General features: G+C 34.3%; 1 protein-coding gene across 1 annotated transcript in view; it reads right to left on the reverse strand.

Annotated features, from left to right (window-relative positions):
- The window catches only part of LOC105473343 (GLIPR1 like 2), a 42,517-nt gene extending 20,080 nt beyond the window's left edge, over positions 1 to 22,437 (reverse strand). Inside the window, exons 1-2 of the mRNA XM_024790182.2 lie at positions 22,172 to 22,437; positions 1,742 to 1,987 (exon numbers count right to left, since the gene is read on the reverse strand). Coding sequence (XP_024645950.2) covers positions 1,742 to 1,987; positions 22,172 to 22,405 — 480 coding nt within the window. The 5' untranslated portion in view covers positions 22,406 to 22,437. The remainder of the gene's footprint in view (positions 1 to 1,741; positions 1,988 to 22,171) is intronic.
- Between the last annotated feature and the right edge of the window lie 1,298 nt (positions 22,438 to 23,735).

The following is a 23,735-nucleotide window of genomic DNA, read 5'->3' on the forward strand; positions in this document are numbered from 1 at the left end:
TAAACTATTTTTATTTAGAGACATGTAGAGAGTTACCACAGAGTTGGGGCAGCATTTTCAACACTGTATTTAGAGAAACACTTCAATAGATTCTACCAATACCATATTCTTAGGAAGAACTGTTTGAGAACACGGTCAACCCAGAATAATGCTTCAGAGACAGAGGAAGTCACACCTGATGAATCAATTTTCAACCTCTGGTTGAATTGGAAAGTTCTAGGTTATTGGAAGAGAGAAGATGGGAAAGAGGAGAATAAGTTTTTAAAAGATGGAAGTTGTGGGAAAAAGGGAGAAAAAGAGAGACAATCCGATTATAGAAACTAAAAGAGATACAAGAGTAGAGAAGAATTGAATGCTATTGGCATTTCTCTTTCTCTTTGTTAAGAAAATTCTATTGCAGGACAAAACAAAAGCTGGCCTTTTCATTAAAAAATGAAATAAAAGAGCTGGTTTCTATAAAAGAGAAACAGATCTTGAATTGGAGTAAAAAAGATGGGAATAATCAAAGGCATTCCAGAAATTATCTGTATAACTTTAATATTTCTAATACTTCCAAGTGAACCCAAAAGTACTTGTTTTGTTAATCTCTGTGCAAGAAAGAGGAACCATTCTTGTTTTATTCTTTTTCTCAGGCCTTAGTGGTTTTAAAAGTGTGATCCTTAAAGAAATAAAGTGACACATTAAAAAGGTGATACATTAGAAGAATAAAGAATAGAATATCTGCAAGAGTTAAAGTGAAGTTAAGCATGTCAAATGCAGGAAATGAAAATGTCTAGGAGACTAGAATTAAGGAATAAAAACACAGAGTACCATATCAGGGAGTAGATTTGGTTAGTTTACTGAGTATTAAAGCCATATTAAAAAGGCTAGGTTTGATAGGAGCAAGTCAATGGAAAATCACTATAACTTTCTAGAAGGAAGAAATGATCAGAAAAAAAAATAATGAAAAAATTTTTGAAGCATGATTGGATGAAAGAGAAAGACATGAGTTCAACATGAACAAATTCCAAAATGTTAAGTTCTACATAAAACGTGACATAAGGGTTTGTTGATTGAAAAACTACCTTTTAAATAAATGTGGGAGTTCATGTAATGACTTCTTGATTCCTGAAACAAATATTTATTGCAGACCTAAATAATGTCAGGTTGTTGAGAATATATGGATGAAAAGGCAAGGTCCCTGCCCTCAGTGTAGTATCAGACATATAAATAAATTATTGTTAAACAATGTGATGTGTAAAATAACAAAGGTTATGTACCATAAGTGCTTCAATATTCCTGGAGTATGAAGTGTGAGGGTGGATTATTGAACCAGAGGCAGGGAAACAATACTATTAATTTGCATTCCAAATGTTTTAGTCAATCAGCTATATAGTAGTATGTGTACTGATATGTGCAAAAAAATCTTCTACTTATGTTTATAGTCAATAATTTATAAATTATTTTTATTTACTGGTTTCTTTCCTCCTTTTCCAGTGTACATTATTTTTAGGAAAGTGCTTTTCATCTTTGAACATGGAGAGTAGGTTTACTCCATTTAAAATATTGTTTTAATTGTATGGTTCACATAAAAGATGGGATGGTAGACATTTTGAAGACTAGGAAGATTGATTAAAAGTGTGATCTTATTAAATGTAATAATTTTATTATTTGAGTTTATGTACAAATTTGAAACATAATAAAACTAGGCATAAAGCAATTAAAAAGTATTTGAATTAATAACAAAATAAAAATTAGATACCTGAACATAATTAGAACAGTCTCCAGAGCAACTGCCATTTTCAAAATTGTACATTTTCTTCTCTGCATGCCAACTTCTGATAGCAATACTTGCAGTAAATTCATTTTCAGGGCCGACCCACATATTTTCACCAATACCATAAAATTTAGGATGGACCATTTGTACATCTTCTAAATAAATATTATGCTCAAACACACATCTTTTCCCCCATGCTCTAGCAGTCCGTGATAAAGCTACATCCCAAGTCTGAAAAATATTCGAAAAGCAAAGAGAACAAAATAAGAAGTTTTTTTTGTAGTCTAAAATATTTTTTCTTGAGTTCTTATCAATAGATTCAAAGGAAACAATTCTAACTTTGTACTCGTGCATCTTGGTTGAGAAATTTCTATTGGGAAAAACTTCTATGGGATAATAAAAAATGAAAAGACCATTTCCTGAGACAAAGTACTATGTATGTATTTGTAATTTAAATATTAGAATGCTAGATGATGGAAATGATACTATTTTCACATGTAGTCTGTTCAGAAGTATGTAATACACTTTCCTATAGTCTGCTCAGAGTATATATTTTTAAACTCATGCCTTTTTGTACACACAATTACAACAGTCTAAAATACTATTCATTTAAGAGGTATTTATTAAGTAATGATTATATGCAAAATATCATATTGTCAAGAATAAAATGCTAAGTCAGCATAAATTTTGTCCTCAAATTGCTTTATTATAATTATATATATTTTTATATATATAGATAAATATATTTTATATATACCTGATTAGATATACATCTCATATACACATCTTATATATATCTGTTTAGATACACATCATATATATTGGATTAGCTGTACATCTTATATATATTGGATTAGATATACATCTTATATATATCGGATTAGATATACATCTTATATACATCAGATTAGATACACATCTTATATATATATCGGATTGATATACATCTTATATACATATCGGATTAGTTATACATCTTATATATATCGGATTAGATATACATCTCATATATATCGGATTAGATATACATTTTATATATCAGATTAGATATACATCTTATATATATTGCATTAGATATATTTTTATATCAGATTACATATAAGATCAGATATATATGTAAGATTAGAGAATAAGAGAAAGAAGACAGAAAGATAATATATAGTGTGTATATATATACACACACACACACATACATGAAAAACTTTTAACACATGGTAGTAGTTGGTGAATGTTACATGTAAGGCACATATAACGTTTGTTGCCAGAAATATGAGAAAATAGCATAAGATGCTGTTCCCTGGCTAGCTATCTGGAAATAACCAGAAATGTGTGCTTTTATTGTCATTTAGAGACTCATTAAATTAATTGTTAGTGAAGGACCAGAACGAAAACCGCACACTAGAAAAATCAACAAAATAGTGGTGAAACCAAAATACTAAGTACATATGTTATAGTGTGTCGGAAAGTAAACATCTGAAAACCAATACTCATACTTCCTCAGAGCAGGTGTGTCCAACATTTTGGCTTCCCTGGTCCACATTGAAAGAATTGTCTTAGGCCACACATAAAATACGTTAACACTAAGGATAGCTGATGATCTAGTAAAAAAAATCGCAAAAGAATTCATAATGTTTTAAGAAAGTTTACAAATGTGTGTTGGGCTGCATTCAAAGTTGTCCTGGGCCTCATGCAGCCTGCAGGCCACAGGTTGGACAAGATTGCCTTAGAGTTTTCTTAGTGAATCCCACAGATTATACATAAATACAACATAGAAAATAAACATATCAGACCTTTAGAATATCTCCCCACTACTTCCTTTCCCCTAAGGTAACCACTATTAAAAAAATTTGCTTGTGTATATATCTCTCTATCTCTGTATATACAAACATACACACATTTAACTCTAAGTTTGGCTGTTTTAAATGGGTAGTTTGTGATCTTTCTTCCTTTGCACGATTGTGATCATATCATATATAATATTATTGGCCTTCAACTTTCAGTTTTCATGTAGAGAAAGAGTTCCATATTAACATAACTAGATTTGCTTAATTTTTACAAGGTCTACATAGTATTCCACAGCATGGATAGCCTATAATAAATATAATCATTTCATCATTAATAGACCTTTAGATTGTTTCCCATTTGCAAACAATGTCCCATGGACTATACTTCAACCTGATATATTTTACATATAGTTCACATACTTCATCCTTACTACATAGCAGTCATTATTTTAAGAGTATTTTATGTATTATTTCACTGAATGTTCCAATAACCCTAGGAGGTATGTATTATTATTATTATTTCTGTTTGCCCAGAGGAAGTAACTAAAACACCAAGAGGTTAAGGAGTTTAAGTGTATTAAATGTCTCATAGATAGTAAATTATGGAGCCTGGATTTAAACTCATGAAATCTAATTCCCAGCTCCAAGTTCATAAGCATTTTACTTCTCACAGCTATGTGCAAATAACTTGTAATAGCTCCAGATTCTTTTATTCAACTATGAATAAAAATCCTAATTGAAAAGAGAGGCTAAAATTTCAAGAAGCAGTTAATGAGATATTTAATGAAATATTTCAAGATAAGGTTGATAAATGTGCTTTGAGAGGGCAAAAATTTTTTGTAAGCCATTAGTCTTTGTTTAGCTAGAAAAGCTGAATCCACATTCTAATTTGTACTCTCTTATAGGTAACAGGAAGATTTTAAGATTTTATTTCAATATATTTCCCTAGAATATGTCTAACTATGGGCCTTTTCTCATTAATTGGGCTTAGCATTTGGTGGACTCCATTAAAAAATAATTTTAAAAGGAAGGTATAATCATAACTCTCATACATGTGTCAATGATTTTACGTGATTAATTAATGAGGGAACTACTAAGATATTATCTTTGGATTAAGAATCCAAAGAATTCTCAAGATTATAGGCTGTATAGAAGTGCTGAAATCCATTCACAAATAAATATAAAAACTGGGTCTTATCCACAGGGCAATCGTCAATTATATTTCATCAGACACAATAAATTTGCATTTCTATGAGCAAAATTAGTTACATTACAATCACTTTTCTACAATTTAAAAATTGTAAATTGCCTAGCTCAAAGACAATTATAGAAAACATAATTGCTATGTGTGAGATAAACAGTGCACACAATATTGTATTTCACAATTTTCCCTGACATTTATCTTAATCTAAAAACTTATGTCTTTCTTCCATTCTAGAAAATCTGCTTCTATTATTTCTTAATTTTCTCCCTTTTATTTTGGTTTTTAGTTCCACACCATTTGTAAGATTTAGGAACTTTGCATTCTATTCTCTCTTTTAATTTTTGCTTTGTGCTTTTACACATTAATTTATTTATTCATCCATGCAATACATGGGAATATCTCAATAAGCTGAAGGATATAAAGTTGCATATGAAAAATTTCATTATTGAAGTAAAAAATATTCATGACACTTGTTAACACAGTAATGAAGGCTTTGGAAGACTTGCAACAGGGGAGACACCTGAGGCTCAACTCCAAACACAGGAAGGATAAGTGGGGATTTATAGCCATGGAGGAGGATGAGGGGGTCAATGAATAAAAAATTATTGAGGAGACATCAAGTTTGACGGGATTCTTGCTACACTGATCTAAAGGATTCTTGCTGAAGACAGGTCAGTGTAGCCAGGTCAGGCCAGGTAGATCTCAAGGTTGGGGGATGAAGATTTTGATCAGATATTCAGAGTAATCAGGTATCGAGGGTGGGAGACTTTCCTTAAACTGGGCAAGGTGGGACTTTCGTGAAAACTGGGTGATGCAGGCCATAGGACAGAGCCTAAATCCCAGGTCTAGTCAGAGAGGGCTCAGGAAAGTCTGACTAAAGTTTGGTTAAGTAGAGAGTCTTTGTTAGGCCCCTCTTGTATTTGTATCTGTCTCTCTTTCTCTTTCTTTTTGTGATAGGGACTTGCTCTGTTGCCCAGGCTAGAATGCAGTGGTGTGATTGTGGTTCACTGCAGTCTCAAACTCCTGGGCTCAACTGATCCTCCTTTGTTAGCCTCCATAGTAGCTGGGATTACAGGTGTGCACCACCGCACCCAGCTAATTCTTTTATTTTTTTGTAGAGACAGGGTCTTACCATATTGCCAAAGCTGGTCACAAACTCCTGGACTCAAGTGATCCTCCCACCTCAGCCTCCCAAAGTGTTGGTATTACAGGTGTGAGCCACCATGCCCAACACCTCTCTTCTTATTTGACAACGCATTTCATGCAATTTAACCTATTAAATAAATCTAATTAGTTTTAACTTTAAAACAAAAAAAGTAAAGGAAAAAATTATTTGAGATAGTCTAGGGTTCTGGGAAATTTCAAGTTCAGCTCAAAATTAAGATTTCATTTAGAATTTGATCTTGGAAAAGCAATGTCATAAAAAATCTCAAAAGGTTTGAACACTTGACTAAATAAGATCTTAGACAGCTATGAAAAAATACTTAAGCAATCTATTTAACCAATATGACAAAAGATTTTAAAAGTAACTATGGGGGTAACATAATTTTTTTTTTTAAGACCTTAGCTCTTTTAAAAGTGAGAATACGTGGTTTTCTTAAATAATCAGGAAAATAATCAAGTTTATATAAAGCACAGGAAATCATGTTAAGATATACAATCTTTTTATTCTAAGTTGATTACTTGAAAAGCAAAAAATCCCCACAACTTTTGGCAATTTCTTATTAAGAACGGACCAGTAACCCAAGTAAATGTTGTCATTTTTACAGAGAAAAAATCAAATTCTAGTTTTACATCCCTGTACTTTTAATTTTAAATGTCATTGAAGGTTTTCTAAAAAGCCATTATAAATACAACCATCTGGTCTTAGCCAGCTTTGACCATGCAACATAAAATTTTCTTTTCACAAGCCTTTTCAAACTTTCTATATCCATATTTCTATATTTGTTGAAGGCCGAAAGAGTGAGGGTCATGATCAACTCAGTATACCACTGGAGGCTATATGAGTAAACTGGAAACTGTTCTCATGAAAGTGGGTTGTTGGCAAACTGACAAACTGCGTCTGCTGCCCAGAAGGAATGCTGAGGGCAGTCATGACCCAGGCACAAGTGTTTTTTGTGATTAGTTACATCTGAAGCCTATTAATAATAATATGAATCTGTGATCAATTATGCAGCTGGCCAATTGTTACCTCCTCCTCCCTGCTCATTTCACGCAACAAATATGAAGGGCTGTGGAAGCTCAGGGTGGCTGCCCTTGCTCACTAGAGGCAGGGAGACCTCTTCTTCCTCCTCATGTTACCCTTCCTTTAAAACAGTTTCTTTTAAGTTTTCGTTTCTGCATTTGTCCTCCTTTGTTCAGTCTTGTAATGACGGTCTCAAGTAGTAACAGTAGTAACTGTTGTAGTGATGGTCTCAAGTAGTAACTGTGGCAGTCTGCCACATATATTCTAAATTTTCTTCTTTCTCATCCTGACCAGTCATTTTATTTTAAGACAAAATTACTTTCTCCTTCTCTTGACAAAAACACATCCTACATTCCTTGTAAACTTTTCATACAAAGTGTTTCTATACATTAGTACCCTTGATTTCACAGAGAAAAACTAGAAAGTAAATAACTGTGAATTATTTGTCATATACCAGCATTCTATAGTAGATTAGCAAATTTTATGAATATACCATCTCACCAGCTTTTATAGGTATTTGCTACTTCATAGTATTAAAAACTAAAAAGTGTGCAAGCTTAAACTTATGCTTAAAAATGAATGTTTCAGCAGTTTATCTCACTTAGAAATTATCAATGAGTATGAATTTAATCTAACATAACTTTATCAGTTACGAAAAAGATTTTGGAAACTATTTTTTAGTAAGACATAACACTAAACAAAGCTACCTAGCATCTCAGGTTATTTCCTTATTAACTATTCTTATGGCGCATACATATTACGTAAACATAAAAGAATGACAACAGCAAAAATACTAAAAAGGGTTAAATGCACAATTGTTGTTTTATTGCTTCATTTGATACATATGAAGTAATAGATATCAAGAAATTCATTTTTACTGCATCTTTATTTGTACATGTGTTCTTAGGCTGAATTTATAATTTTTATCATCTTAAATATCTTGTAGCTATCACAAGTTTATTTGACTTAGTAAACCCAAGTAGAATAAAAATATATGCTTGTATGATAATTAATTCTGATAACTCAGAAGACACAGCTGTGTTTTATTAAACCAACATTACTAAATTAGTCTTATCTGGCAAAGATTCACCCAAGTCAAGTGAATCTGAAAAGAATGTGGATTAGTTTGTATTTTTCTGAGAGTTTGAGGAATGTTTAATTTATATAAGCCTTATTTAGCTCTAAGGCAATTTTAATAGAACTCCTTTAAGAGATTTTATAAATTAAATTTGTAATATGATCTCAAGGTAAGAAAGTATCACATATACATAACATACATACGTATATACACACAGAGAGACATATATAGAGATCTTATAGGTTCATTCTAAAATTTTAGCCACAAGTCAACTGAAACACAATAGTAGAAAACTCACTGATTTACATAAAATACTTGGAATTATGTTTTTGACAGAGGTAACAAGTTAAGGTGATCTGCTCAATATGAGGGCTAATGCTTTTTACCATTATTTGTGGAAAAGTCTTTAAGGCTTTCTTTGTCTTGATATGCAATCTCATGGAGACTGTGAACTACTTTTTAGGTGAAAGACTGTGGGAACATCAAATAGTTGTTTAGATGTTTCCAAAGCCTGTCTGGGTGGATCAAATATTTCCAATTTATTTGAAATATTTGTTTCCAATTTATTTTTCCTTTTTAGTCTGTTTCCCATTTATTTTTCCTTTTTAGTCTCAGGTAGTTGCTTCTGAGGGTTCCTGAGTTTCTTGAAAGCCTCTAATGGGGGCAGGGGATCTAAAGTTCTAGTGACTGTAGAGGCTGGTGTGAACAGAAGGATGAAGGAGGTAGGGGGTTGAAGGTGGACATATCAAGGGAACTGAAGGGAAGATCAAAGGTGGTACAAGGAGGAAGGAGGAGCAGAGATGATGGGAAGGGAGGGGTCTTAGAGGAGCTAGTTTGCAGAGATTTGAAGTTTCCCAAAGAAGCCACTGAAGTTCCAAATTATCCTTAGTTAAATTCACACCAACAAAAAAGGAAGTAGACAGAGTTGGTGGAGTATAGAGTTACCAGGGGCTCAAAAACGGGACAGGGGTTAGTAAACTGAGAAGCTCCCAGGAAAGCAGCAGAATCAAATGGGGACCACAAGGAGACCTCATAAGAAGCCAAGACAAATGTCCAGCCTAGGACTCAGGAAATGAATCTCCCCACAAAACAAAGAGTCAGGAAGAAAGACTTTCAGTCCAGGATTGAGAAGTGAATCCCCACTTGAAAGAAAGAATAGGAAATAAATTTTAAGCCTAGAAGGGGCCTCTCAGACAAAGAAGCCTAAAACTCGAATTCAGCTTGAGAGAGTATACAGAAGCTTAAAAATCAAAAATCTATCCTCACCATGCTTCAGCAGACTGTCATCTGAAGCAGTGGCTCATGAGTCAGACTCACCAATGGATCCCTAATCATTCAGGAGTGAAGACAAAGTCTTCAAAGGTGTGCACTTGGGGTCCTGGGTGAGAGGTTTGGAGATCCAATGATGAATCTGCTACTATCGGAGTCACAGCAGTACCATAACTGTTAAAGGAAAAATTGTTCGTGACACTTGTTAACACAGAGGAGGACTTTATTTAGGGCTTTTGTGGTAAGTGGTAAGACTATCATGTTAGAGAAGAGAGAATGGGCTCAATTCCAAATACAGCAGGGATAAGTGGGGATTGTATACCCATGGAACAGAGTGAGGAGGTCAGTGCATGGAAAATTACTAAAAGGAGACATCAAGGGTAGGGGGATTCTTGCTAAACTGACTACAAAGATTCTTGCTGAAGGCAGGCCAGACTGATTAGACATCAAGGGCAACAGATGCTGTCTAAACTGGGCTAGCTGTGATTTGTGATAAAACCGGGCAACGTAAGCTTTAGGACAGGGCCCAAGGTCAATCTCTATTCAAGAAGAAGGCTCAGAGTCTTCGTCAAAATACACATAACACTGATTTTGGAAACTGAACAAATTTAAGTAACGAGTTGTTACTTAGTCACAATGTGACTAAGGAAGAGTAAAGGAAAACACTATTAAGAGACTAGAGAATATTATTATTCTATTTACTTTCCAATATATATTGATAAATGAAATAGGCCTACATTTTTTCCCTTTTTCTCCTTGTTATGTTTATCGCATTTGGAGATTTAAGTTATTCTAGATTTCTAAAATGAATTGAATCTTCCATTTTTTAAACACACAGAAACACATTAATATCACTGGAAATATCTGTTCTTTGAAGATTATTCAGAATTAACTTTATTGTTACCTAGGATTGAGGCCTATTTAAAGAATAAATCTTCAACATCTTGCTACTGTCTTCTAAAGCACTGCTGTTAGGGTTTTCTCTTTCTGGATTTACTTTGCAACTTACATTTTGCTAGAAAAACACTTGATTTCATCTGGATACCTAATATTATTAACATGGTTGGACATAGTATTGTCTTACACTTCTTGTAATCTCATCTCTATCTGTGGTTATAATTCTTTTTCTCACTACTAAAATAATTTGTTTTCTTTTTATCCCCTGAGACTTATCAGGAATGTGTCTATTTTTTTTCTAGTTCTTGCAAATAAGAATGCTGTTTTACTAGAAAAAATTATTTTTCATTACTTTTACCTATACAGCTATTCTCTCAGTCTTTGTTTCTTTTCTTTGAATTTTTTAGTTCACTTATTGTCAGTCAGTTTATGTAAAATGACATTCACAGTAAATTGCCTTTTCCTTTATTTATGTCATGTGTTTTGATATTGTGCCCATATTTTGGGGAAATTTTGTTTTTTGTTCTTGATCTGAAGATAATTTGAAGAATGTTCCTCAAGTCCTAAGTAGTTAAGATTCTATCAACCGGCCGGGCGCGGTGGCTCAAGCCTGTAATCCCAGCACTTTGGGAGGCCGAGACGGGCGGATCACAAGGTCAGGAGATCGAGACCATCCTGGCTAACACGGCGAAACCCCGTCTCTACTAAAAACACAAAAAATTAGCCGGGCGAGGTGGCGGCGCCTGTGGTCCCAGCTACTCGGGAGGCTGAGGCAGGAGAATGGCGGGAACCCGGGAGGCGGAGCTTGCAGTGAGCTGAGATCTGGCCACTGCACTCCAGCCTGGGCGACAGAGCGAGACTCCGTCTCAAAAAAAAAAAAAAAAAAAAAAAAAAAAAAAAAAAAAAAAAAAAGATTCTATCAACCAACACTTTTTGTTCTTTCTAGTTTTATTAAATTTTAGTCAGAAATTTGGCCTGTACAATTTCTACTTAAGCTTTTCCTTATGAGCATAAAACAAAGATGTTTTTCATGGATATTAGAATCCCTTATTGACAGGATATACAATTATTGATTTTGTCCAATTTTATTCATTGTTATATATAACTTACTTTTCAAATCCATTTTATAAGATTTTAAAAGAAGTATAGAAAATATCCTATAATTATCTTGTTTTAAAAAATATTTCTTTGTATTTTTAGGAAATTTTACTTGATATATTTTCTATTTTGGCCAGTGCAAAGGCCTTTATTTTATCTTCATGGATTATACCTTTTTTTTCCCCAATACGTAGTATTTCTTTTTATCTTTAGTCTTCATTTCTATATTATTTTATAATATTGTTTCTCTTTTTTAAATTGGAAGTTTCATAATATATTTTTATTCATCTTTTTATTTTCAATTGCTTCAGGTATATATTTTTGCAAATTATTGATAAGGAAATTAAATTCACTCATATTTATCATAACTTATATTTAGTTTATTTTAAAATATTATTTTATGTTTACAGTCTTTAAAAGTCATTTCCTATTTTTCTCTCTTTATATTGCGGGCTTGATAAAGTTTCTTTTTATTGCTCACTTCTCTTTTGCAAACCTGGAAGTTCAACTAACTTTTGCCATCTGCTAGCCACCAACATCAAATCATTATGATAATCTTTATGATTATCTTAACTACCTTTAACTTCAATTATCATATTTAAAATTACATATGATTATTAAATAACAAAAAGACATATATATACACACATATATATATATATATAATTATGCTCACTTCCATTTTGATGTTTCGTTTGCCCATTTCATCCCATCATACACAAAGATCAGACTTCAGGAATGCTAGCCCTAATACATAAAATACGTTATTTTACTGAGGATCGTGTTTTAAATTTTTTTAGTTGCAATTACATTTTTTTTGCTGTATATATTTTTTGTTTCATGAATGCTTTATCACTTACTTATTATCTCCAGTAAAATTATCAACATGCATTAACGAACATTTTGTTTTAAAAATAAATTATTTTTTGAACAGATATCTAATACTTTATAAAAACAAAACCACATAAAATCATTGAGAAGTCATGTTGTCTTGCTCTCCACCATCCTATTTCCCCTAGGGCTTCTATATGTAACTAATTAATTCCTGTGGATCTGTCCATTATTTTTCATTCAAATATACATTATTTTTAATTTTCTTATATAAAACGTATCATAATATACCTTGCTTTTCCAAGATCCATGAGATATTGTCTTGTTAGTGTAAAGAATGTTCTCTGTCGGGCGTGGTGGCTCACGCCTGTAATCCCAGCACTTTGGGAGGCTGACGCGGGCGGATCACGAGGTCAGGAGATTGGGACCATCCTGGCTAACACAGTGAAACCCCATCTCTACTAAAAAAATACAAAAAAAATTAGCTGGGCATGGTAGCGGGCGCCTGTAGTCCCAGCTACTCCGGAGGCTGAGGCAGGAGAATGGCATGAACCCAGGAGGCGAAGGTTGCAGCGAGCTGAGATGGCGCCACTGCACTCCAGCCTGGGCGAGAGAGCGAGACTCTCTCCAAAAAAAGAAAAGCTTTCTCATTCTTTTTTTTTCCCCACAGGTGTATGGTATTCTTTTATGTGGATGAACCACATTTACTTTAGTTAACCCACAGGGCTGGAAATTAGAGTATTTTTGCAATAATTTGTTAATATTAAATGATGGTACAATGAATAACCGTATAGGGATACCATTTCCTTCTTGTGTGGTAGGTCCTTAGGATGGATACCAGAAATGGTATCAAAGAGCCAAAGAGTAAATACATCTGTAATGTAGTAGGTATTGTCAGATTCTTCTCTACAAGGACTGTATCATTTTGCTTGCACACCAGTAGTACATGGAGTAGGCATGGTCTTTGACTTTGACACAAAATCCAGAAGCAATTTTTAAAAACTGATTAGTCAGCAACACAAAAATGTTAAAAAGTCTGAATAGCAAAAAATACATAAGTAGATTAAAAAAAACCTGACAAACTGGGAAAATAATTACAACTCATATCACAGATGAATGGCTCATTTCCCAAATAAATAATGGGAGAAAAAAAGTAAAAAAAAACTGATTAAAAAAAAATCATTAAAGGATACTAACAGATCCTTATTCACATGAAAGGATGCATAGCTTTGCTTATAATAAGAGACATAAAAATCAGAGATCATATCTTACCTATCAGGCAAGTAAAATTCCAAAGTTCAACAATACTTTTATTGTCTTGTCTGTGGGGAATTGTTGACTTAGCTGGAGTTTATATAGATGTACGGATGAAGCAAATTACCTTTTTCAAATGACTACCCAGATCTATCAACACCAATTTAAAAGTCTATCGATAGCTCACAGATTTGAGATGTTACTTTTGTCATATACTAAATTCCCTTACATATTTGGGTTATTTCTGAACTCTACATCTTTCCAATGGTATATCTTTTAACATACTAGTACTATATTATTTTACTTATTGAGGCTTTATCATATGCTATAAAATCTAATATGTTCAATAACCCTCATTTTTCAAAATATCCTGGCTATGCTTATTTATTTATTTTTAAAACAATCTAAATGTCCATCAATAAAGAAACAGGTAAAAAATGTAGTATATTTAAGGGATAAATATCATAGCACATAAAACTGAATTAACTAGATTTGTATCTATGAATAAATCTCAAATGTATAATTTTGAATGAAAAACCAAGTAACATGATAAATTCTACATAATGCCACTTATAGAAATATAAGACAGAAACCTCCAAACATTATGTTTTTGGTCTAGATCATCACATATATATTTGAAACCTTAAAAAATGTATTAGAATGACTCATATCAAACTCATAAAGGTCACTGTCTCTGGGGATGGAGAAAGGGAACATGACTGAAGTGGCTGTTAAAAAATGTTAACATTGACTGTACTGTTTTTTCTTTTTTAAAAAAAGGAGGAAGATTTATTTGTAATATTAAATTAAAAATTGATATTACATATAAAACTACAGCCCATTATCTGGTACATGAGGGGAGTCTAAGTCTTGAGCCTTCTCCTAGTACTACAATGTCAGGTTAGAATTAGGAATCACTCAGCCCCAGAACAGCCCAGAAAAAGAAGGGAGGGATTCTGTGCTTCTAGCATCCAAGAATGTAAGAAAGTTAAAGCAAAAAGAGGACGAAGCTAAGGCACAATCTTCTAATATTACAAACCTATAAAAATGGTGAATAAAATGTTTAGTTTGAATCCTATGAAATTGCTTGTGTTTTCTAGGTCAAAAATGGTTGAAGAGCAATTCATATAGTTCAATCCTTGTATGATAAAGGCTTTTTTTTTTTTTTTTTTTTTTTTTTGAGACAGAGTCTCACTGTTGCCCAGGCTGGAGTACAGTGGTGTGATCTCAGCTCACTGCAACCTCCGCCTCCCGGGTTCAAGCGATTCTTCTGCCTCAGCCTTCCAAGTAGCTGAGATTACAGGCGCGTGCCACAACGCTTGGCAATTTTTGTATTTTTAGTAGGGACAGGGTTTCACCATATTGGCCAGGCTGGTCAGAACTCCTGACCTCAAGTGATCCGCCCGCCTTGGCCTCCCGAAGTGCTGGGATTACAGGCACGAGTCAACGTGCCCGGCCTTTTTTTTTTTTTTTTTTTTTTTTTTAAATCCACAGCTGAGCTCAAAGGAAAGAAAGGTAATACTCAGGTGCCAGAAATGAAGAGAAAAGTTAAAAGTCAAAGTGGTAAACTCATGTGCCTAATCTAAGGAAAGGAAACATCAGATCAGATATAAATGCCACCAATGTAGGAAGAGAAAATGTAGCCATAAAGCCACCTAAGACAAGTTCTGGGACTGAAGTATTTGTGGAAAAATTAGGATGCCGACTTCTTCCTAAATGAAGCAGACCAGCAAATCCTTCCCAGAAGTCTGAGGAAGTGACAGAAAGTCAGATGGAAAAAAGTCATGTTATGTGAGAAATCAGTTCTAGATCTATACTATGCATACAGGTGGACACTATACTTAAATTGCCTATATATGCTGACAATACCCAAACGAATTATAAACATCAAAACTTAACACATTATAAATATAAAAACAATTATAAATATAAAACTGTAACAGGGGAGTAAGGCAAAAGCTAATAAAAACTAGTCTGTAGCAATATTTATTTTTCCACTATTTGGACAACATGGAACTCTTTCTCACACACACATAATCTCTGCTGAAAATGAGCATAGGATAGAAAATTATAAACATGACAGAGGCTCATAGCTAAAATAAGAGAAATGGCACCCAAAGAAACTAAAATAATAAAACACTAAAAATATTTTATGAAAATATAAAATAATTTATGTTTAAAATGATTAAATAAGTGAGTGTAAAAACCAAAATCACAAGAGAAAACAGAACAGTGGGGGAATATGAGCAAATTTTATAAAATAGTCTAGAAATTTTAAAAAATCAGTTGGCCAGTTAAATATATCACACAAATCCGAAGAGAAAACTGGTGACTGAACAGTAGTTCTAAAGCAATGACTCGGAAGGAAAACAGAAAAAAAGATGGACTATAGAGAGAAAATGGAGAGCTGTGGAGAAAAGGATGAAAAAGTCAGATATACAACTAATAGGAGTTCAAGACAGGGAGACTAGAGAGCATGGGGAAGAGGCAACATTCTATGAAATAATGCTGAAGAATTTTAGTCTTAACAATGGACATGGATACAGAGATTCAAGAAGAAAAGTTCTGAACAAAATAAATAAAAATAAATGCATGCTTAGTACCAGTATGGGGTAAAACTACAGAACAGCAAATATAAAATATTTAAAGTAGCTGGAGAGAAAAGATAAATCATTTTTAAAAGAGCAAAAGACTAGTGGATCTCAAACTTTAGTACACTTCAGAATCATCTGGAGGACTTATTAAAATACAGATTACTGGGTTTCAAAACCAGGATTTCTGATTCAGTAAGTCTGGGATAGGTCCTAAGAACTTTAATTTCTAACAAGTTCACAGGTGATTCTGATTCTGTTGTTGCTGGTATAGGAACCATACTGTGGGAACTTCTGAGTTCAGCTAACAAAAGAAACCTCAAAAGCAACAGTGGGAGACAGAAGATAGCGCTGACAGAGAACAATATCATTCAAGAGTGTGAAGTAAAGATTATTTTACATATAGAAATATTAAGTTTACTATTCACACTCCCTTGCTGAATGAGCTATTAAAAGATGTATTTTAGGCACAAGGAAACTGATTCCAGAAAGTGGTAATGCAATACAAGAAGTAATGGTTAGCTAGGATAAATATAACGGGCCAGGTGCGAGCCTGGGCAACATGGCAAAACCCTGCCTCTACAAAAAATACAAAAATCAGCTGGGCATGGTGGTGAGCACCTGTAGTCCCAGCTACTTAGGTGGTTGAGATGGGAGGATCACTTGAGCCCCAGGGGTAAAGGCTGCAGTGAGCTGAGATCACACCACTGCACTCCAGCCTGGGCAGCAGAATGAGATCCTGTCTCAAAAAAAAATTAAAAAAAAAAATGATATAATAATGCTAAGCAACACATTCTTAAGCAATGACTCAAAAAATAAATCACACGGCCGGGCGCGGTGGCTCAAGCCTGTAATCCCAGCACTTTGGGAGGCCGAGACGGGCGGATCACGAGGTCAGGAGATCGAGACCATCCTGGCTAACACGGTGAAACCCCGTCTCTACTAAAAATACAAAAAAAATTAGCCAGGCGAGGTGGCAGGCGCCTGTACTCCGAACTACTCAGGAGGCTGAGGCAGGAGAATGGCGTGAACCCTGGAGGCGGGGCTTGCAGTGAGCTGAGATGGCGCCACTGCACTCCAGCCTGGGCAACAGAGCCAGACTCCGTCTCAAAAAAAAAAATAAAATAAAATAAATCACAAAAGAAAATACCTTGGGAAAAATGAAAATGAAAACACAACTATTCAAACATATGGAATGTACAAAAAACAGCACTAAGAGGAAAATGTAAGAGTGTAAGAGCTTACATTTTTTAAAAAAGATGAAAGACTCCAAATTGACAGCCTAACTGTACACCATAGGTAAGTAGAAGAGGAAAATTGAATGAAACCCAAAGTTACTAGAGGAAGGAAATAATAAAGATTGAAGCAGAGATAAATAAAATAGAGAACAGAAAAACAACAGAGAAAATCAGCAGAACTATGAGCTGGTTCTTCAAAAAGATCAGCAAAAATGATACACATTTAGCAAGACTGAGTAAGAAATAAAGACAGAAGACTTATTCTTGGAAACATACAACCTACCAAAAGGTAGTAACGAAGAAACAGAAAATCTAAACAGACCTATAGCTAGTAAAAAGATTGAATAAAAACAATAAAATTATTAAAATAATAATACATTTATAAAATAATAATAAAAATCAGTAATACAAATCTCCCAACAAAGAAAAGCCCAGAACCAGATGGAGTCATTGGTGAATTCTAATAGGAGTTCAAGGCATATATTTAAAGAATTAACATCAATTCTCAAACTCTTCCCCAAAAATGAAGAGGGGGGAACATTTATTAACTCATTCTATGAAGCCAGCATCACCCTGATACGAAAGCCAGAAAAAGATACCATAAGAAAACTATAGGCCAATATCTTTTATGAATATTAATATAAAAATCTTCAACAAAAACAAAAAGCTGAATTTAACAGCACATTAAAAAGAGCTGAATTTAATAGCACATTGAAAGAATTATACATGATAACCCAGTGGAATTTACTCCTTGGTGCAGGAATGGTTTGACATATAAAAATTAACCATTGTGATAGAATACATTAACAAAGCGAAGAAAAATAGCCACACCATCATCTTATACGTAGACAACCCTAAAGATTCCACACACAAAATAGAACCAATAAATAAATTCAGAAAAGTAGCAGGTTACAAAATCAACATACAAAAATTAGTTGCTTTTCAATACGTTAATAACAAACAATATGAAAGGGAATTAGGTAAACCACTCCATCACAATAGCATCAGAAAGAATAAAATATTTAGGAATAAACTTAGCCAAAGAGGGAAAAACATATATGCTAAAAACAACAAAATACTACTGAAAGAAATTAAGGTGGATACTAGAAAGTGAAAAGACATCCTGTGTTAATGTACTGGAATACTTTATATTGTTAAGACAGCCATTCTATCCAAAATGTTACAAATCAATGAAACCCATATCAAAATCCCAATAATGTATTTTTTTTTTTTTGCAAAAATACAAAAATACATCCCAAAATTCATAAAAAATCTGAAAGGACCCTGAATGGCCAAAATAATCTTGAAGAAGATGAAAAAAGTTGGAGAATGCACACTTCCTAATTTCAAAACTTACCAGTATTCTACAGTAATTGTTGTGGAACTATTAATAGCATACAGACAAATTAGACTAATAGAAACGAATAGAGGGCCCCAAAATAAACACCAGTATATATGGTCAAATGATTTTTAACAAGGGTGGCAAGACCATTTTATGGGGAAAATAATAATCTTTCCAGCAAATGAAGTTAGGAAAAATGGATATCCACATGCAAAAGAATAAACTGGACCCTTACCTTATACAATATACAAAACTTAACTCAAAGACCTAAAACTATAAAACCTTTAAAAAGCACAGGGGAAAAGCTTCATGACACTGAATTTGGCAATGATTTCTTGGATACGATACAAAAAATACACACAATAACAACAAAAAATGATAAATTATACTTCATTGACGTTAAAAACTTTTGTTCATCAAAGGATATTATTGATACAGTGAAAAGGCAACTTACAAAATGGGAGAAAATACTTTCAAATCATATATCTGAAAAAGATTAATAACCAGAATCTATGAAAATTCCTATAACTCGACAACAAAAAAATATAAAAAGTTGGCCAAAAAGTGTGCAAAGGACTTGAATAGCTTTTCAAGGAAGAGAAAAACTTGGTCAAGGAGCAAATAAAAAGACACTCAATATCAGTAATCATTAGGGAAATGCAGATAAAAAATACAGTGAGGTATCACTTCATACCTGCTAGATGGTTATCATTAGGAAAAAAAGAGGAGTAAGAAAAATAAAACAGAAAATAACAAGTGTTATCAAGGATGTGGAGAAATTGAACCATTGAACATTCTTCGTGGGAATGTAAAATGGTGCAGCCACTATGGAAAACAGAATGGCGGTTCTTTGAAAAATTGAACATAGAATTATCATATGATACAGCAATTCCAGTTCTGGGTATATACCCAGAAACAGCAAAAGCAGGAACTGTAGCAGATAAATGTACACCCATGTCTATAGCAGTATTATTCACAATAGCCAAATAAGGGAAGCAATCTAAATATCCACTGACAGGTGAATTGATAAACAAAATATGGTATATACACACAGTAGAATATTATTCAGCTGTAAAAAGACAGGAAATCCTGACACATGCTACAACATGGGTGAACTTTATAGACATTTTACCAAATGAAATAAGCTAGTAACAAAGACACATATTGTACAATTCCACTTATATTTGGTACCTTAAGAAGTAAAATTAATAGGGATAGAAAGTAGAATGGTGATAGAGGCCTGGGAGGAGGGGAAATGAGAATAAAGTAATTATTTGATGGGTATGGTGTCTCAGTTCAGGAAGATGAAAAAATTTTGGAGATGGGTGGTGGTAACAGGCGCACAACAATGCGAATGTACTTAATGCCACTGAACTATACACTTAAAAATGGTTAAAATGGTAAATGTTATGTCCTGTATATTGTAATACAATTTTTTAAAAACAACAATTATTTTGGTATTTAAAAGCAAGGTAGAACAAAAGTACTACATGACAATAGCATGAATAAGGATGGAAAGTATTCAGAATTTGTGTTCTAAGATCTTATTAATATTTGGGTGGAGTTTACAGATACTAACTTTTGGAATTTATAAATACATATATTAAAATACTAAAAATAACCAATAAAATAATTTAAAAAAAAGATGTCCAAATATGCTAAAGAAACGTTTTAAATAGGCCATATTATTACGATAGACTATACTATTTACAGTTAATATTTATGTCTTAATAAAATACATGGGAAAAATATACATTAACTTTAAGAAAGAAGAAAAGGGTAAACATTTAGGGTGGGACTTTAACCTATACATCAAATACTATTCCTTTAAAAATGTCCATATTTAAAAATATTGATTGTGGGTATACAGGTATATTATTTTATATACCTTATGTTTGAAATATTATATAATTTTTAGAGATGAGATAGAAAACCTATGAAAAGTTGTATTAGAAAGTATTATGTGTTTATTAATTTTCAGGATTAAGGGTAATCTTCAAATTGGGAAGAAACATAATTAGTCACAAAAAAATAGAAAATTAGCTGAAACTCCCAAATATCCCCAAACTCTATAATTGAATTCAAAAGATAAAGAATTGGCTTAGAAAAAAGTGTCTTCCGCAGATAGAACCAAGTGCTAGCATATTTCTACAAGAAAGCATATAATCTGACACAGAAATGATGACAATATGAAAGGTAAAGGAAATGAACGAGAAAGAACTAAAGTATGTCCTATCAAAATAGTATCTTAAAATTAACATTAAAACAAATTACCATTTTTATAATTTATCATTTAGCAAATAATTGAACATGTCCAAGTCAGTAAGGATGTGGTGAAAACAGAACATTTATACACAGCTGGTATATGCTAAATTTGGCACAGCCCGTTAGCATAGCAATTGCTGTGTGTTAAATAAATAAAAAATATCGTACCCTTAATTTATTTATCCCATTTCTGAAATTTGTGCTAAGAACTAATGCTGAAGGAAGAAAAGACATGTCTAGGAAAGTAGTCCTTGCTATATAATTTATAACATAAACTTGAAGCTTCTAATTCCCTAAGAGGACAGTAACACTTGCTGGATTTTCAGTCATTTTAATGACAGTCATGAAAACTCCATAGCAACCAGGGAATAGTTGATGAGCTGTTAAATGACTATAGGGTGTAAAAGAGCGGGAAAGCAAGAACAGCATTGTAAGGTAAGGCAAAATCAGGGTCAAGACTAGGGTGAGGAAACTGAGAGACTTCCTTAGGAGCCAAATTTGGAATGGGCACCAAAAACAAAAATAAAATAAAAACCAATAATCAAGATAAAAAATATTTTTAAAAGGCAAAGCTAATGTGACATCTGTGATGGAAAAAGCTAAAAATTTCAAATACAAATAGGTTCTCGGCCGGGCGCGGTGGCTCAAGCCTGTAATCCCAGCACTTTGGGAGGCCGAGACGGGTGGATCACGAGGTCAGGAGATCGAGACCATCCTGGCTAACACGGTGAAACCCCGTCTCTACTAAAAAAAAAATACAAAAAACTAGCCGGGCGAGGTGGCGGGCGCCTGTAGTCCCAGCTACTCGGGAGGCTGAGGCAGGAGAATGGCGTAAACCCGGGAGGCGGAGCTTGCAGTGAGCTGAGATCCGGCCACTGCACTCCAGCCTGGGCGACAGAGCGAGACTCCGTCTCAAAAAAACAAAAACAAAAACAAATAGGTTCTCATCTTGATTTGCACCACCCTGAGAGTGTCGCACTTGCTTTTCCCTTATCCAGACCCAAGGTTCCTGTCTTTGTTAAATTTTTTAACATTTCTTTATCACTGAAATTGATATTTTTGCACTGATTTTTAATTTTTAAAAACCCGTTGCATTAAAATATCATTTTCTTGCATTGGCGCCCCCTTAAAATCTGCACTGCAGGCCAGTGCCTCTATCACCCTAGTCCCGGCCCTGTGCAATATTATGGTAATAAGTATGTGTTTGAGTGTCCGCAGTTTCTCTCTGTATAAACTTCACGTGTACTTTAAAATCCAAGCTAAAAGTGCGGTTCTCCGCGATCCTTCGGCCTCAGAGCAGTGGCCCCAACTTCCCGAGGCCGAGGGAGGCGTTGTGGCAACGGTCGTGGAAGGTTCGGGAAACCGCCTTCCGGCCTCACCATGAAGCGCAAGTTAGACCCTCGGGGAATGACGTCGCCCCGCAGCTCATTGTGGAGGTTCACGTACTCGTTGATAAAGTCTACGTCCTCTTCGTGTGGCAAAAATGTCGCGTTCAAACTAGAACCTAGTAGCAGTAGCCACAGCTCACAGAGCCGCAGCTTCAAAACGCCCCCTACTGCCAGGGGGAGGGATTGTGCGCTCCACTCCCGGGCGAAGGACCTTGGGGCCTCCATGGTCCACGGGCCGCGGACAGGCCAGTGCGCACGCGCTGGCCGTCCCAGTGACCTGCCAATCTACGGGGGACGCAGGCGAGCCTTGTCCCGCCTCCCGGAGGGAGAAAGGGAGCGGGGAGGAGGAAAAACAAAGGAGGGAGGAGGGAGAAAAGAGGAGGGAGGAGAGAGGAGGGAGACGATACTGAGGAGGGGAGAGTGGGGAGGGGAGCGGGAGAGGAGGGGAAAACTAGACCTGCAGAGTGAAGAAGGCTGGCAATAGATGTCTGACGAACTAAAGAAAGCTTGCGCTACGTGAGTAAGCGCTTTTCACTAAACCAATGTAGTGAAATGTTATCCCTAATTGATTTCTGACACCGAATGATATGTCGTCATTCATGAGTCATCAGTTTGTATGGTAAATGCCAATTACTGAGTAACGGGTCTGAGGAACTGTCTAATTGTGCCAGGTGAAATGATTTTTCTGCGATACAGATACAAATTCAATTAATTTTTTTTCTGCATTACCTATTGAGTTGGAAATTTGATGCAGGGCCAGCCCTTTATTTTCCTCAGGGACAGAATGGAATAAAGAAATGTTGCTAGTTCTTAAGGCCAAAGAAGTTCTTAAGGCCAACTTAATCGATGAGATTTTTTTCAGTTTTTAAATGAACCTTTGTGGGAAACCACAAAATAAATGGGAGTGAAGGGAGAGTAGGGATCACCAAACTCTCCAAAGGTTAAAACATTTCTACTTCTTCTCTCATCAGCACAATTCAGACAGCCTGGAATATCAAGATTCATCTTTTTCAGTAATTGTGGCATTCACAGTAAGAAAAAACTCTTCTCTTTTTTTTCCAGACAAAATTGGCTGATATCTAGCTGATTTTGGCCTGATCTATTTACCTCCAAACATTTTCCTCAAAAACAAAACGTAACAAAACCAACTTGCTTTGAAGACTTTAAATTCTAAGCGTGGAAAAAAAGCACATATTTGTTTTGGAATACACGTTTGCATATTACATATTGTGCTTAATGCATTAAGCAGATATGGAAAATTGACATTAAGAGAAAATTTTACTACAAAACATTGTAACAGGTTAGCCAAACATTTATAAAAAGAAAAATGCTTTCAAAAATTGTGATGCACACAATTGAAAAACAGTGGACCTATGTAAGATGGTTTCATTCATGCCCTTGAATACTTACTATTTTGCAGTGTATTAAGTGATGGAAAAAGATTAGTAGACAAGACACAGATTCAGCTTTTAAGCAGCTTACAGTTTAGTGAATTAGCAATCAGGTAGTATTTATAACATGTGATAAATACAAAGCCAAAATTCTATTGCATCAT

Source organism: Macaca nemestrina, chromosome 10, assembly GCF_043159975.1.
Source record: "Macaca nemestrina isolate mMacNem1 chromosome 10, mMacNem.hap1, whole genome shotgun sequence".
Lineage (NCBI taxonomy): Eukaryota > Metazoa > Chordata > Mammalia > Primates > Cercopithecidae > Macaca > Macaca nemestrina.